The 15,383-nt window shown below is 33.6% G+C and overlaps 1 protein-coding gene across 2 annotated transcripts in view; it reads left to right on the forward strand.

Annotated features, from left to right (window-relative positions):
- Window positions 1–15,383, forward strand: part of LOC125062465 — a 79,084-nt gene that overhangs the window by 59,386 nt on the left and 4,315 nt on the right. The window contains exons 8-16 of one of the 2 annotated variants that reach the window (XM_047668429.1): window positions 1,720–1,998; window positions 4,131–4,329; window positions 6,336–6,464; window positions 7,152–7,386; window positions 10,465–10,647; window positions 11,107–11,303; window positions 11,605–11,738; window positions 12,416–12,502; window positions 14,934–15,101. In XM_047668429.1, coding sequence (XP_047524385.1) covers window positions 1,720–1,998; window positions 4,131–4,329; window positions 6,336–6,464; window positions 7,152–7,386; window positions 10,465–10,647; window positions 11,107–11,303; window positions 11,605–11,738; window positions 12,416–12,502; window positions 14,934–15,089 — 1,599 coding nt within the window. In that variant the 3' untranslated portion in view covers window positions 15,090–15,101. The remainder of the gene's footprint in view (window positions 1–1,719; window positions 1,999–4,130; window positions 4,330–6,335; window positions 6,465–7,151; window positions 7,387–10,464; window positions 10,648–11,106; window positions 11,304–11,604; window positions 11,739–12,415; window positions 12,503–14,933; window positions 15,102–15,383) is intronic. The other variant, XM_047668430.1, reaches the window with a different exon arrangement.

A 15,383-nucleotide genomic window follows, 5' to 3' on the forward strand; every position in this document is an offset into this window, starting at 1 on the left:
TGCACTTGAACCCCACGGCCCAAGAGTCTCTACTCCAAACGGAGCAAAATCGAAGTTGAGGAAAGACTCTTATATTTGAGCCGTTTATTATTTTTCGCCTACTCTGCGGCCGCCCCAGCTCTAGGTTAAGTTTAAATGTTTGATTGTTATGTTTAGGTTTAATAAACGATTCTTCATTTTATACGTATACCACCACTGAGCTATTATTTAAAATTTCTAAATTGAAAACGTTAAAGCAAATATATCTCAAACTTACCTAAATAGCAAATAACTAAATGTATCTATTATTTTTTTATTTAACATTCCAATTTTAATATATTGACCATTAAGATAGTACGTTAGAATCCTAGATGTGCACAAATTTTATGGGAAATTTATACTGTCTCGTAGAATGAAGTACATTCTGAGGAAAGTAACATTTCTTGATCTCGTAAATCGACATGTGTATGTTACACAAAGGACTCGTCAAAAAAATCGGGTACGTTATGAACGTATAAAAGTCGATATCAGTTAATTAAATGAAATTTAATTATGTGACGTAGTCTGTATACTTATGATCCGTAAATATATATATATATATATATATTAGTGAAGGGAATCCTTTCAATTTTTTTATTCATGTAGATAGTTTAATAAGAAGTGGTATACAATAAAGAAAATAATGTTTATTGTTGGTGAAGTTTAATCTAAAAATCTAATAATTATATTCATCGTAGGGCTAAACGAAAAGTTTCGCACATTTAAAATTGTATATTATTTCAAGAAAATATTTTTGCCTTCAAATTTTAAGTAATAAGAGATGTCTCTCGTTACCGCTCGCTACACGCGAATAAACTGTTAAAATTTGTGACTTTTTCCAGAATTGAATATTAAATACATTATTAATTTTAAAAATTTGCTAAAATCTTTAAGGAAGATAAGATGAAGAAGGTGTATTTCTACAATAATGATTCAAGTAATAAGCTTATGTCATTACCGAGGACTCAACATGAAAGTAAAATACTTACTAAGATAGAATCACGTTGAGAAGAAATAATTATGCATTTCTTAGTTTTGTTTTTTATTGAAGAAAGCTCCATGTTGGTAACCTTTTTCAACGATGCCTGTATATTCATCGAATGTCTTTGTACTCAATACTACTTTATAAAACTGACATAGATTTTGCTGGTGTAGAATTGCAACTCATTGAAATGTTATCTTTGATACACACCTATTGGAAAGCACGTGGGAGTAAATCCAACTCGACCTGCTCTAAAAATGCTTTGCTCTAGTTATTTATTACCAGTGTTACGCGATCTATTTTTAAATGTAAATACCATTTTCTTAAATAAATGATACTTATCGCGAATTTGGAACTGCTTGAAGTTTTTCTATAACAAGTAACAGAACTAAAAGACAAAATATATCAGTTGTATGCATAATCAATAGCATTTTATTTCAACTAAGAGGAAAATAAATATAAAATTCTATATGGATTTGAGCTGTAAGATTTCCAAGACGATTAATTATGTATCTGAATGCTGTCTCCAGCACTATCGACATCTTTATATTTACACTGAGTGAATTCATTAACGATATTGTGTATTTTATTATACTTACTTTTTCGAGATTATCTTATTGGTTATTGGTAAGGATACTGTAGGTTTTTTTGTGAATAAATAAGTAATAACATCTTAGGTAGACAATTTCGTATGATTCTATCGTTTGTTTTATCATTAGCAGCAAGAAGGGACGTCACTCTCTGAAAGGATACGATTGCTAACTTGCGATGTCGAAGATGAAGCGGAGGAACAACGATCATCACCAGCTGGAGCCAGTGTCGACAAATTCTCAAGCAGCAGTGACAAATCCAGCGACAAGTCGTTCAACGGTGTCGACAAGAGCAATGAGAAAGCGTTCGGCAGCGGTTCATCCAGTTCTTCCTCGTCGACTTTGTCGGCTCCGCCCACGCGTCACCGACCGCCAGATTTGGGAGACGTTCATCAAGAACCACACAAGGTATATCTTTATAAAATATGATCTAAATTATGTGTATATTCTTGGCTGACTAGTATATATTAATAATAATATATAATGTATTCAATCTAATGTAATACATGTGTATTCACTAACAAATTGAACAACTTATTAACGCAACTGGAGGAAGGAAGGAATAAACTGAGTTTCCATACTACAGAATAATACGACTATAACATTTCAGCTTATTATTTTACTGTCTCTATTCATATCTTCAAGGTATATAGAAGCCGATTTGTTAAATTATGACTAAACGTTTTGTCAAGGCCTGTCTTCACTTTGATTATTGATTAGTGCAGGTAATTAGTGATCAGGAGAAAACAAGTGTGTACTGCGATTGATTAGCGCAGGTGATTAGTTTTCTGCGTAGTAAAGTGTTTAGAAGCGTGTTCTATTTTTTTGCGAGTGAACTGCGAGCGCCCTCCCTTCCCCCTCACTCGCAGCGTGCCTGCCAACACGTCAGGACAGTCAGCAGTACTCTTCGGTCACCTGAAAGCAAAGTAATATTCCGTCGTAGCAGCCAATTCCTTAAAGAGTTGGTAGCTTGCGCCATGAATGGGTCTAATATTAATCAATTTTCGAACCCATACTTTTCTTGGTCTTGCAAGTTCAGCTTCCAAAACTTCTTCCGCGTTTAATACTTCTTTCAGTTCTTCTTCCAATTGCAAGCGCGCTTCTCGATGTTCGTCCATACATGCTGATTGACAGCTACTACAGAAAACTGAATTTACTATTTACCTTTACTAATTTGCACTACATACCTGCACTAATCACTAATCAAAGTGAAAAGAGGCCTGAATCGCTAGCTATATAGGTTGCAAGAATGGTCCGCGGTGAACCCTTTGCCATTTCACGCCACTTTAAATTGGTGCTCGCTGTAAAGGCCGATTTACATTATCTTAGTGTTTAGGAGAGTGCTTTAGGATAGTACTTTAGTTGAAACATGTAAACGCTACTTGCTTTAGTACGGTTCTACTTGACTTTCAAGTTGAATCAAAATAGAATCGCTTTTTATTTTTGTTTCAAGTGATACCCCTCCCGCGCCCGCGCACCCCCCGAGTTCTTCCCTCGTTGTGTGTAAACACGTAATTTAGTAAAATCTTTAGGAGAGTGCATAAGTGCCGTGAAACGCGTACGTGTTTTTTGATTTTTAAAGATGGCTAAATGGTCGGAAGATACAACTATCAAATTTGTGTCTGAATATGTTGTTCACGAATGTTTGTGGAACGTTAAAAACTATTTATACAAAAACAAACAGGCTAGGCATTCAGCATACACTGCCTTAAGAGAAGCTATTTTATTTATTATTTATATTTAGTTTATTTATTTCGAATAAAATCTCGTCTTCTATTTGTTCCATAACTACAGTTAGTATTTTGCGTAGAATAGAGCGTATTTGCCGACGTCGTTGCGCGTTCATTGTGGCGCTGTAATGATACTCTACTGGAAGAAATATTGTAAACGTTCACTCGCAACGCACTAAAGCACTAAAAAACTTGCCTTTCAAGTTGTACTAAAATACTCTCCTAAACACTAAGATAATGTAAATCGGCCTTTACATCCGTCAAAATTATTCTTAATCATCAGAGATTGTAGCGCCCTCTACAAAAGATAAACTCTTTTCATATCTAAAGTTATGCCAAATACGAGTTAAGTAAGTAAAAGAAATCTCTTTTGAATATGTAACCGTTGAATAGAAAAGTCCATCAAATTGACCTTAAGCAAATTCGGTTTAATTAGAAAGATCTGTGTTTTGTTCCCACGAGAATGTAAGTGCGTGCTCCTATTTCACCATGCCTCCTGCTGATAGAGGACAAGTCTTTGTTTTTAATTTATGATATCATTATTATTTACTTATGATATCATGTAGAACATGGTGTAATGGTTGCAGCTCCTTACAAACGTTGTGTAAAAAAAACATGGCGATTAAAAAAAAGAGTGGCGGAGCGTTTATTGCCAGTTCTTCTCTTCCGTTTTACGCCCTTGATTTGAGAACTGACACTAAATGTAAAGTTAGAAGCATTTCATATACATTTCTTGTCATTTGACGTTCATAAGTGTACATTGATTAAATGATTTTGACTTTTTGACTTTCGATCTGTTTTCTCCTTTAGCCTCGACCGGAACCGCGTAGGCAATTCCTGTCAACGCTTGCTCCTCTTACGGCCTGTGTGGGAAATACAGGTCATCACGAAGGATTCTACTACGTGGCACCAGGAGATCGCACTACTGCTTCCGCAAACACTGAGGTGGACCTGCGTGAGATCAATGATGCTCCAGCACCAGATGTCATCGCGGGCACACCTGGTAAATGTACTGCCTCTTTATAAATAGCAATATATTGAGAAATAGTTCATTTGATAATAAACCAAAAAAAACATAAAATGTATAGTAAACTTAAATGATTACGCCCTTTTCATTTTAATATTTGGTGAGTATGGGAATATGTTATGTAGTACATTTCCTATATCTAGGTTATATTTATTTTATTCATCGACAGAGGTTATATTATGCAACCGAATGATTGCGGCGAGTATTAATATAAAGCATATTTCAAAAAATATTTCTCATTTCACAATTATTCGTTGCTTTTATATGAATACCTTTAACTACCAATAAAATGTTCAAATATGATTGTTAAATATTAATATAGTAAATTACTTTTGAATATTTCGCGGAAGCTCTGTATTATTTGAACTGAAAAAGCATAGTTCGCGGAAATATCTCGCGTACTGCGGTAAATACTGGTATTAAATTTCTCCGCAAACCGACGGAGATGTAATTATAAAGTTCCCCTGTTTATTTTATTTTATTAATTTATGATAACATGGCGTGAATTGAAAGGTGTTTTACTCATTTTATTTCGCATTTATAGGATTATACGTTTCTTTACAATGATATTTATTATCGTTTCGTAATAATACATTAGATTTCAACAATAAATATTGTTGAGTTACATAGGTAGTGATAGGTAGTGTGTATATATACAATAGCTATCAATACATAGATATATAGATATGATATAATTTAGGACGTTAAATAGAGTTTGTCAACTTGTTGTTATCAACAAACTAGGTTTATTTACCTAAAATAGATAAGGAAATGTCATTAAAATAATAATGATAAATACATAACATTGATTAATTTTAAATTAAGAAAATTCTGTTTTTTTATTTTATACATATATTTTTTGAAACCTACGCCAGGTCGACCTATCGACTTTTGTTTGAAAATGTATATATCTCATATACATAATATATATTTTAATCTCATCATTTCTATATACGAAAAGCAATATAAATCAAATCAAACAAATCAAATCAAAATACGTTTATTCAATTTAGATGCTTCTTAGAGCATGCTTATGAATGTCAACAACGCTTACAAAATTCACGAAAGAGCAGGACTACGCCATCCATTCGCAAAACTACCAGGAGGCCTTGTTCTGAGAAGAACGGGCAAGAAACTCAGCAAGTTTTGCCCTCCCTTTACATTACAAGGAAAATGTCATAAACCACAACGTCATTAAAGTTTTTAATAACCTTATACTGACTTGACTTAAAGTCCCATAAGACTTTCGACTTTTACATCGGCCCTCGGCCCCACCAGTGCATCCAGCGTGGAAAACCAGCCTCATCGGCCCTGGCCTGTCTTTGTTTCACTCCACAATAACAATTTACAGCATTATAATTTATATGACTGTTTTCATTTAGTTTTTAGTTCAAACATTCATACATAATCGCACATAATCTAAAACAAGACAGTAAAAATTTATTTCTCGAGTAACAATCAATTTTTGTTTCATTATTTTTGAAAGTTAATAAGAAAAAATAAAAATTGCGCCCTGGCAAAACATATAATGAAATATCAAGTGTTAACCGTCTTTATACTAACACGATGCTATGTGAAAAAATATAAAGAAAAAAAAGAAGCATTTTTATATTTAGAAATAAAAATAGTTTAGTAGACGGAATTTTTAATAAAAATTAAATTAGGATTCAGGATTAGACTCTCGCCAGGTGTTTAATTTGACAGTGTGATTCGTAGCTATAATTTACCAAATATGTAGCGAACTTTTGAACTTCCAATAATAAATTTATTAGATATGTGTAATTAGATCGATCCAAAATCTTTTTAACAATATAAAAAAAAAACTTTGTAATAAAATATTAATTTAAATAACAAACACTCAATCAGGTTTAGAAACGTTAGATAAAATAACGTATGGATTTAAAATTTCATTTAATTACAATGCGTGGGCATGTATATTCAATTGTAAATTTTTTTTTCATTTAAAATTCAATTACACCTTTTCATAGGTGCTACAGAGAATGATGATAGCTTGGCAGCGTTCGCCAGGGCATCAGCTCCTAGGACAGAGAGATTACGCCAACGATACGGCCAAGATTCGCAGCCGGTCAGCAGTGATGATGAGCATGATGATTATGGTAAGTTATTCCGCTTACACATTGTAATTTAAGACTAGGTTCATTGCCAATGTATTTTCTACTTTTTAACTACATGATGCAGTGTTGGCCTAGTGGCTTCAGCATGCGACTCTCATCCCTGAGGTCGTAGGTTCGATCCCCTGCTGTGCACCAATGGACTTTCTTTCTATGTGCGCATTTAAAATTCGCTCGAACGGTGAAGGAAAGCATCGAGAGGAAACCGGCTTGCCTTAGACCCAAAAAATCAACGGCGTGCGTCAGGCATAGAAGGCTGATTACCTACTTGCCTATTAGATTACCAAATGATCATGAAACAGATACAGAAATATGAGGCCCAGACTTAAAAAAGTTGTAGCGCCATTGATTTATTTATTAACTACAAGATGCAACGTTGAAAAAATCGCAGAAGAATATTAAAGTAGTTCGCGGCAACGAAGTACAAATACACTATAATACAGTATGTGTGTATATATATATATATATATACTTCACACGATTGCCAAATTTTTAAATATGATCCCATGATAAAGTGATACCATCTCTAGCTATTATTACGAATATCGCCATTTGTAGGTTTGAACTTAAAGAACGTGTTTTAATATGGTTTCAAAGAAGATAGAGAGACAAGAGTAAAGAAAGCTAACAATAACTATCCTAAGCAAGTTGGTAATAAAATATACTTCTTAGGTTTCCATCGTCGGCCAGCTGTAAGAGGCATAGCAGTAAAGCAGCAGTTAGGCGCTTCGGATGATATTTTGCAGCAGATGCAGAATGAATTGCAGCCTACACCAAGCTCGACTCCAATGCAAATGCCGACTCACGCCTGTCAACGCACTACAAGTGCGAATTACGCTTGGCCATATTACTCTGAAGCAAATCTCAACTCGCGACCGCAAAGCAGAGCTAGTGTTAATACAAATTGGTAAGTACCCATCACATGCTGTTGTCTATGATTCAATTCTAAACGTACGCTCAGGATGACAATAGAAAAAAAGGCACGTGAAATGAATAAACGTAAATAAGCTTTAAAAATGATACAAAAAATTACGTAATAAAGCTATAATATATAGTATAATCAAATAATTGTTATTCATATATTGGCCACTAGCCTAAAACTATAAGTCAGTATCGCAAGAACAATATTTACTCCATATCAATATTATTTTATTGTTTAAAGAAAGCAGATCTATCTAAATAAAATTTAATCCCAAAATGTGTTCCGTTGAGTTGCACAAATTCATTAAAATTTTAAATTTATTCCTTTGGTTTTAGGGAGAGAGAAATGTAAAAACGGCTAAAAAAAACATAACATAACATCAAGACGAAACCAACAAAGTAACATTATAAAATTAAATCCATCAGTATCGAAAGTTCATGGCTTTATACCACAAAATAAAAAGGACTTTAAAAACTATCAATTCGTATTAAATAAAAATCCAAATACTTTCAGCTAAGATTATTTTAGTTGTAGTGTCTAGACGGTTCAAGTCTGGTCATTGTCACCAAATTAAATAAAAAATAAGTTCAGAGGATCACTGAAACGGCTTTATTTATGTTATAGTCGTTAAAGGCTTATATTTATTGAAAGTTCGTAGAGTTAAGTAAAAGTTTAATTGGTTTTAGTCGTAGCTTAGTGCTCTTAAAGCTCTTTAGCGTCTTATGTTATTCTCTAGTAAATTCAATTTGAATATTCAGTAATAATGGAACGCGGGCAAATGTTTTTGCTGACGGATAAAAAAAATATTGACGCCTCTGCCTCTCAAGTCAATTATGATTTCTCTATTTAGGGTCTGTTTCACAATGTACGGATAAGTTCTACATAAGTTCCAAATGTTGCGTTTCACGACTGTCAGATAGCGCTATTGGTCACATAAAGTCCATCATAAGCTATGAGTCCGATGAAGTGTCAAATAGCACAATTTATCTTACAAATAATGTATGTGTTGCTATTTGGTACTTTATCCATACATTGTGAAACAGACCCTTAGTACCAAATTTTGAAAACTGAACCTATCTTGTTCGATTTTTATTTGGGTTTAGTTTTTAAGTTCCACTAATTCTTCTGTCACTGTTGCCATCCGCGATCTATAATTAATTCCCCCGTGTATTGAACGTGTTAATGCCGAGTTAATTGGTTGGCGTTTGCATTCACGTATTACAACGTACCCGTATACTCGTACTAACGAGAATTCTGATTGGATCCCTAATCTTCTATAACAATTTGCAGTGCTTCGTTATTTATCGTAGATATTGTTCGAAATATTAATCTTTCTTTTATAACATTAGTCTTAGGTTTGTACAACACTTCTTAAAATATATATGTGAGTGGACTTTAAATATAATAAACATACTAGACGTTTATGTTATACTGATCTGGCGAACTTTGTACCGCGTAATAGTATTATATTATATAATTATGGAAATAATACAATGAATACAAAATTAATATTATATTCATTTCTATTAGTGAATTGCAATACTCAAAGTTACAATGGGCCTTGGTATTTGAAGTGAAACTTCTTTAGGCGCATGAGGGTAAATTTTTTACGGATGAAATGCAAAAATAATAATATTAGCAGCACGAAGATGTGCAGCGTTTTTGTCAAAGAAAAGGGAGAGAGCGAGCGAAAATGCCAAGCGTTTTTACTATCGAAGAGAGAAATTTAAAAAATTAAATTTATAATTTGTATTAATTTTCAACACTTTTAATATTATAATGACAATCAAATTCATGAAATTACTGACATATCTTCATTTTTCCCTCCCTCTAAAACTCGGAAATCTAAAGTTTTAGATTTGTATAAATATGAACAAGAAATAAAAAAATAGTTTGCCATAGAAGTTTCACTTCTGACATGTGTACTTTGTACGCACGCATTTTTTGTATATACTCGTAAATAGCTTGATATATTTTTCTTAGTTTACACAGTTTCTGAACTCATGCATAAATATTTGACCACCAATAAATATCCTTTTTATTACTTTATATTCCACGAATATTGAGGATAAATATTGTCCACTCGTAATATTTATTTAAATACGTTCTTTAGTATTGATAATATAAGAAGATTATAACTGTTAATTAGCTTAAATAAGCTACATTACAATAGAATAAAAGCTTTAAAAAAGCTAAATATTGGTTGTTTGTAAAGTAGGTTTACGATCGAGATGTTTACGTGATAACGTCTTATTGGTGATATAAGTTTTTGGGAAGTAAGGAATTAATGAAGATAACAATTTTTTCAAATTTTAAATTACATCTATCGTTTTATTCACACTTTTGATGATAAATTTCGGGTGTAAAATGACAAGTTTACTTATTCGACTATGATATACATTTTTCTTCATACATTCACGGAATGACTGGCAGCGCTCGAGATGAGACGGGAGATCGGTCCGTCTCTCTCTAGTTATACCTGCGATCGCGCTCGTGAGGTTTTGGTGTGACACAAGTTTCTGAACATGTCACCCGACTAAAACGATTTTAAAGACGTTATCACGTCAAAAATCTGTATTATTGTTGTTTTGAAATTTCTACATCTGTAGCTTTAATATTTATAAAAGTACGTAATCAAGCTGGGCCAACTAACCAAAAACAATGATTTTGCCGCAAACAGAACCCTCAGTATTTAACCTCAAGTGCGTTAGCCCCTCACTTGCGTAGGTGTTATGACATCATCATTATCATATTTTATCAATATAAACATTCATCATCGTCATATATTTGAATTATAGTCATAGATTAAATTCGATATTAGATAGTATTAAGAAACAATATTGTGAAACGGACCTGTAGCATTATTGAAATCTGCTGAGAGGAGAGATCGTAAAAGAAAGCAAGGAGCAAACGCGTCCAATCTCAGAAACACGACAGGAGCCATTATTTGTTCGTGAGTTGTCTGAACCCCTTGGAGTCTCCCCTGAGATAAAGAGAGAGAGAGAGAGAGAGAGAGAGAGAGAGAGAGAGAGAGAATGAAAACTATACTTATACACATTTCAGGTCTACAAAATCTTCAGATTATGTCACAGCCCGTCAGTGCAACTCTACTCCAGTTCCACAGCAACACACAGACGCATGCTACGCACACGCTCAAAGCATGGCCTCGTACACACATTACCAACAGCATCGTCAACAGCAAGACAATATGTACAGAAATAATTGCTCGCTTTACGCTAATATTGGGTAAGTTCATGATAACCTAACAATCATAATTTTAGGACTTAAGAACTTTTGATAGACAGTCCAATATCAAGCAATGGGCTACGCATTAAAGTATTATGCAAGTATTATAGTTATCTGTGCGTAAACATTAAATTTAAAAAGATTAGAGTAATCAAACTAAAATTGTCGGTTGATATATTGAATTGTCAAATTCTGGGTTTTAATTTCTCAGCTAATCAATAAGTAAAGGGGCCGGCAAGTCACTTTTAATATAAAAAGAAATTTAAGTACCTTCCAAATATATCACTGACTATATACTAAAAGCATTTTCAATCGTACAAGGTATACTAAATTCACCCGCTAGAAACTTGATAAATAAAATATAACTGAAGCAAATAAAAGTTGGAGAACTATGCACAATATAGAGACATTTCTCCAACCTTCGCTTTTATGAACTCTTCTATTGAATTCTATTCCCAGTTGCTCGGATAGTAGTCAGGAACTTTATAGTTCTCAAACGAGTTCAGAACAAGCTTCGCCTGTGCGGTCTGCCTCTCGATGTCGAAGGCCAGAGTCACCGCCGCCTATCAGAAGTCATCATCAGCTACTCTACGTGCCATATAGCAACCATTATCATTACCAACATGACTACGCCCAACAATGGACCGCTAATGACTGTGAGTTTCTTAATTAATTATTGTTTTCAACGTTTTTTCGATAAATAATATAATAGAATGAGTAAGAATATTCAATAGCTTTATTAATTTACGATTGAGGTTGATCACCTAAACACAATTATTGTGTATTTTATTTGAAGATAATTGTATATATAAGATTGATTGTTTGATTTTGGATATTTATAAAAATAGTAAAAGAATAGACGGAAACACAAAGCTAATAAAATATAGATTATGCCATTGGCATCAAATATTTTTTATGATTTTTTTCCGATGTGATATAACCTAATTTCCCATTTAGATGGCCGCATGCATTCCTACTATCAGCAACAAACCCGTAGCGGAGCCAGTACGCCTCAACCTGTGTCAGCTCAGTCGCAACCCGTCGCTACTCAACCCCATCGGGCACATTATACCCATCCTTTGCAGTTACAAGTAAGCATTAACTAAATGTATCGATGCTAGATATAACCCAGCATTAATTATTGTATTTTTGAAGTGAAGCTTCTTTATCGACGTATGGGAGAAATTTTGTAGCAAATCGGCACGATTTTCGGTTACGTGCCATGTTGCTTTTTGAAGTCAAACGTCAAACTTCTTTATCGGCGTTGGAAAAAAATTTACCGTCACAGTTTTCGGTTACGCGCCATCTTTTTCTTGTCCCTACCACGGTTGATCCGAAGAGATTCGAAGCCATTTATAACAAAAATATAAAATAACGATAACAATGATAGTAATACTTCTATTACAATTAATGAAATTCTGTAATAATCTTAGTAGTAATAAGGTAAAGTGAAATAATTGTATTTGTATTCATCTCTATGATAATAAAAGCCTTTTGTTAAACTTTATCTAATTTAACATTATTTAACCAATTTCTGTAAAGTTCCATATAGTAGATCATTTTTCGAAAAATAAGGTCATAAAGAAGTTTCACTTCTTACGTGTGCACACCTAGTACACGCAACCATATTTTTTAATAAAGAATTGCACAGCGTTTCATGCGCCTAAATCAGAATTAAAAGTTTCCCGCATATACTTAATATCAAACTCTAAAAGATATAAATTAAAATAAATTATAAAGATATCTGAACACTATCTTTTAATAACAGACTTTATGCCCTGCGCCGGCGCGATACAGAACCGTACCCGCTCCCCAGCCTGGTGGAGGCAAACAGATGATATGCTATTCGGAGAAGGTAATTAACATGATATGTATTATATTAACAATTTACGAGCTACTAACAGTGAAGTTTGTGTGGGCCTCGAGAACGCGTATGTGGGGCTACAGATCCAAAGCTCTTTCGAGACTTTTATTTTAGACAGCCGCATCTGCATGACTCGTCCACTACATAGTTACACCCTTTATAAAGCCTAGATCATTGCAACATAAATGAATTGATCTGTAGGGATGGAATTTCATTTATTTTAGTGATGATAAAACATGGGCTCTAAATAATAAATGCGGCTTTTTTGGTCATTATGTAAAAAAATTTTTTTTTCAAGTATTTCCTAAATAAATGCGTTCCGGTATAATAGTTAAGTTTCAGGTAGAAGCTTATGCATTATGTGAATAATTGGTACTTACTTGTCTGATATTAACTCGGCACGATGTATGTTTAAATGGGATTAAGTATAAACTGTCCGATTTTCAAGAGAAACATCCAAATTTTTAGAATTTATAAAATAATACAAACAACTTACGAAATTAATACGAAACTCTCGAACAATTATTTGGTTCCTTTAATGTACACATTTTATGTCGAAATCAAAAGTAAAACTTCGACTTCCAGTTAGTACTTAAGCAACAGGAAATAAAAGTTTTCTCATCACGTGGCCGCGACGGCGCATTGTAAGCAATGGCACATGTCCTTCCGTCCACGTGAGCCTAAATTAAGAACTCGAAACAAGTTCAAACTTCTCTCGTCAATACTTGATAGAAGTCTATACCTGAACACCTAACGTCATCTATATTGCCTGAATGCAGTTTCAACATTTTGCATACATTTCGTCCTGTATCGGTATTATAGATTCTTGCAGTTTAGAGCGCTGATCATAGATGGCGTAAAACTTTTTAAGGGAAAATAGCCTTACCTGTTTCGTAACTATATTAGTTACGATGAATATTACTAGAGTGCCTTGAGTAGCTGATGGATGTGTAAAAGCGAAAAATCAATAACGATTGGGTGTCAAAGATTTGGTTATAGTTAGTAACGAATATTACCTGTGCGTGTTACTTAATTTTTCAATGAGCTCGAACGAAAGGCTCTCATTGGCCAAGCCAACTTGATTTAAATTTTAAAACGCAGTTTAAATTGAAATCGTAATGTTTTTACATCTTGTAAGGTTTATAACTGCCTCCACATTCTCTAAAACATTTAATATTTAATTAAACGAAAATTAAGGGCTGTGCGTAATATAAATCAACAAAAGAAATGTTTTGTGATAACGTATTAGTAGGTACATAAATTAGCATATATACGGAAATACAATTCTTCCTTGTTGTAATACTTTTTACCAGTCGAACTTCGCAATTAGACTATCTTTGTATTGTCTTTTATTAACATAAACTTTACACATTTAAAAATAACACTTTTAACCCGAATTGAAGTTATGTGTTATATATATATATATATTATAAATTTGCTATAATTTTACATAATTTTAAAATTTCACCGACGTTTCGCGTGCTTTACAGCGTGCGTGGTCACGGTGACTGAAGAGCAGTGTTCACAACAACCTGAAGCCAGGCAGTTATCGTACTAGGGCCGTGAAATTATCGTATATGGATCAAAATTATCGTACCAGTCAGGAAAATGGCTAAAAATACTTTAAAAATCATATGAAACGTGACAGTAATATGTTGCAAATTATTTATAGTTTAAATCTTGTAAACTTGTGTTTATTAAATTGGAAAAAACTAATCAAATTAAATGTTCGACATAAGGCACAGACCTCAGCTGGGCCCTCGTCCATTTCGAGTGTGATGAACGCGCCAACATTTCGAATTTATAAAGAAGAAAATAATGTTAAAGGATAGAGACACATGAAAACAAGCATATTTTCCGTCAAAGAGGAACAACAATACGCAATATTTTCTCTTTTGAACAATATGGTGTTCGCTTTAAGTGATATACCTACGTATCATCTGTAAACATTGCACATTATTTTTATCACTTAAAATTCGTTTGGCATTAAAATGCTATCAAAGTCTTCCGAATCTGCGTCACAATACAAATCGAGGATTTTTTTGGTAGTGCATTCTGATGCGTTGTTATGTTTATACAATTAACGCTTTGTTTATCCGACTGTATTCGCATTTCGCCTTGTGACGCATGTGTTCCTAATAAAAATTGGGATGGAATGGGAATTGGGAGGAATAGGGGAAATAAATAAAGATAATACAACTTTTTCTACAGCTGTGATACTTTTTGACATTCAACATCTTTTGTCTTCAGTCACCGTGACCACGCATGCTGTAAAGCATGCGAAACATTGGTTAAATTTAAAATTATGTAAAATAATTGTAAATTTATAATAAAACATAACTTCAATCCAGTTAAAAATGTTTTCTTTAGACTATCTTTGCATAAGAGGCAAGATATTTAAAATTTTAATAAATCATTTCAGGTGGCGCCTCCAATGTACCAACCGGCACCGGGATCGCCATCTAGAGCGGCTCGGGGTGCACCAGAAGGGGCCCCATCTGGGACAAATGCAAAAGCAAACACAACTTCGCCAATGACTGTCCCTCCGAATCCCATATACTATGCTATGAACGTCTGATATAAGGATTAGGTAAAAAAAACCGTATACCACTTCTAGAAGAGACAATTTTTTTTTGACGAACATTACCAAATCCAAAACGCTCATAGTATATAAATAACGCGTTTTAATAAGATGAATGTAAACACTCATAAATACACACTTCTACGGCTAAAATCTGTACATATATTCTGTTAAATAAAAAACAAGTACGCTTCTTCCATCACGAAACCAATAATGTTTCGCCGGAATCGAACCTAGGATTTCCTGCACAAATGTGCACTTTTAATTAGTTTTCCTTCAATCAATCCCATG

The sequence above is a fragment of the Pieris napi genome, chromosome Z, assembly GCF_905475465.1.
Source record: "Pieris napi chromosome Z, ilPieNapi1.2, whole genome shotgun sequence".
Classification (NCBI taxonomy): Eukaryota; Metazoa; Arthropoda; class Insecta; order Lepidoptera; family Pieridae; genus Pieris; species Pieris napi.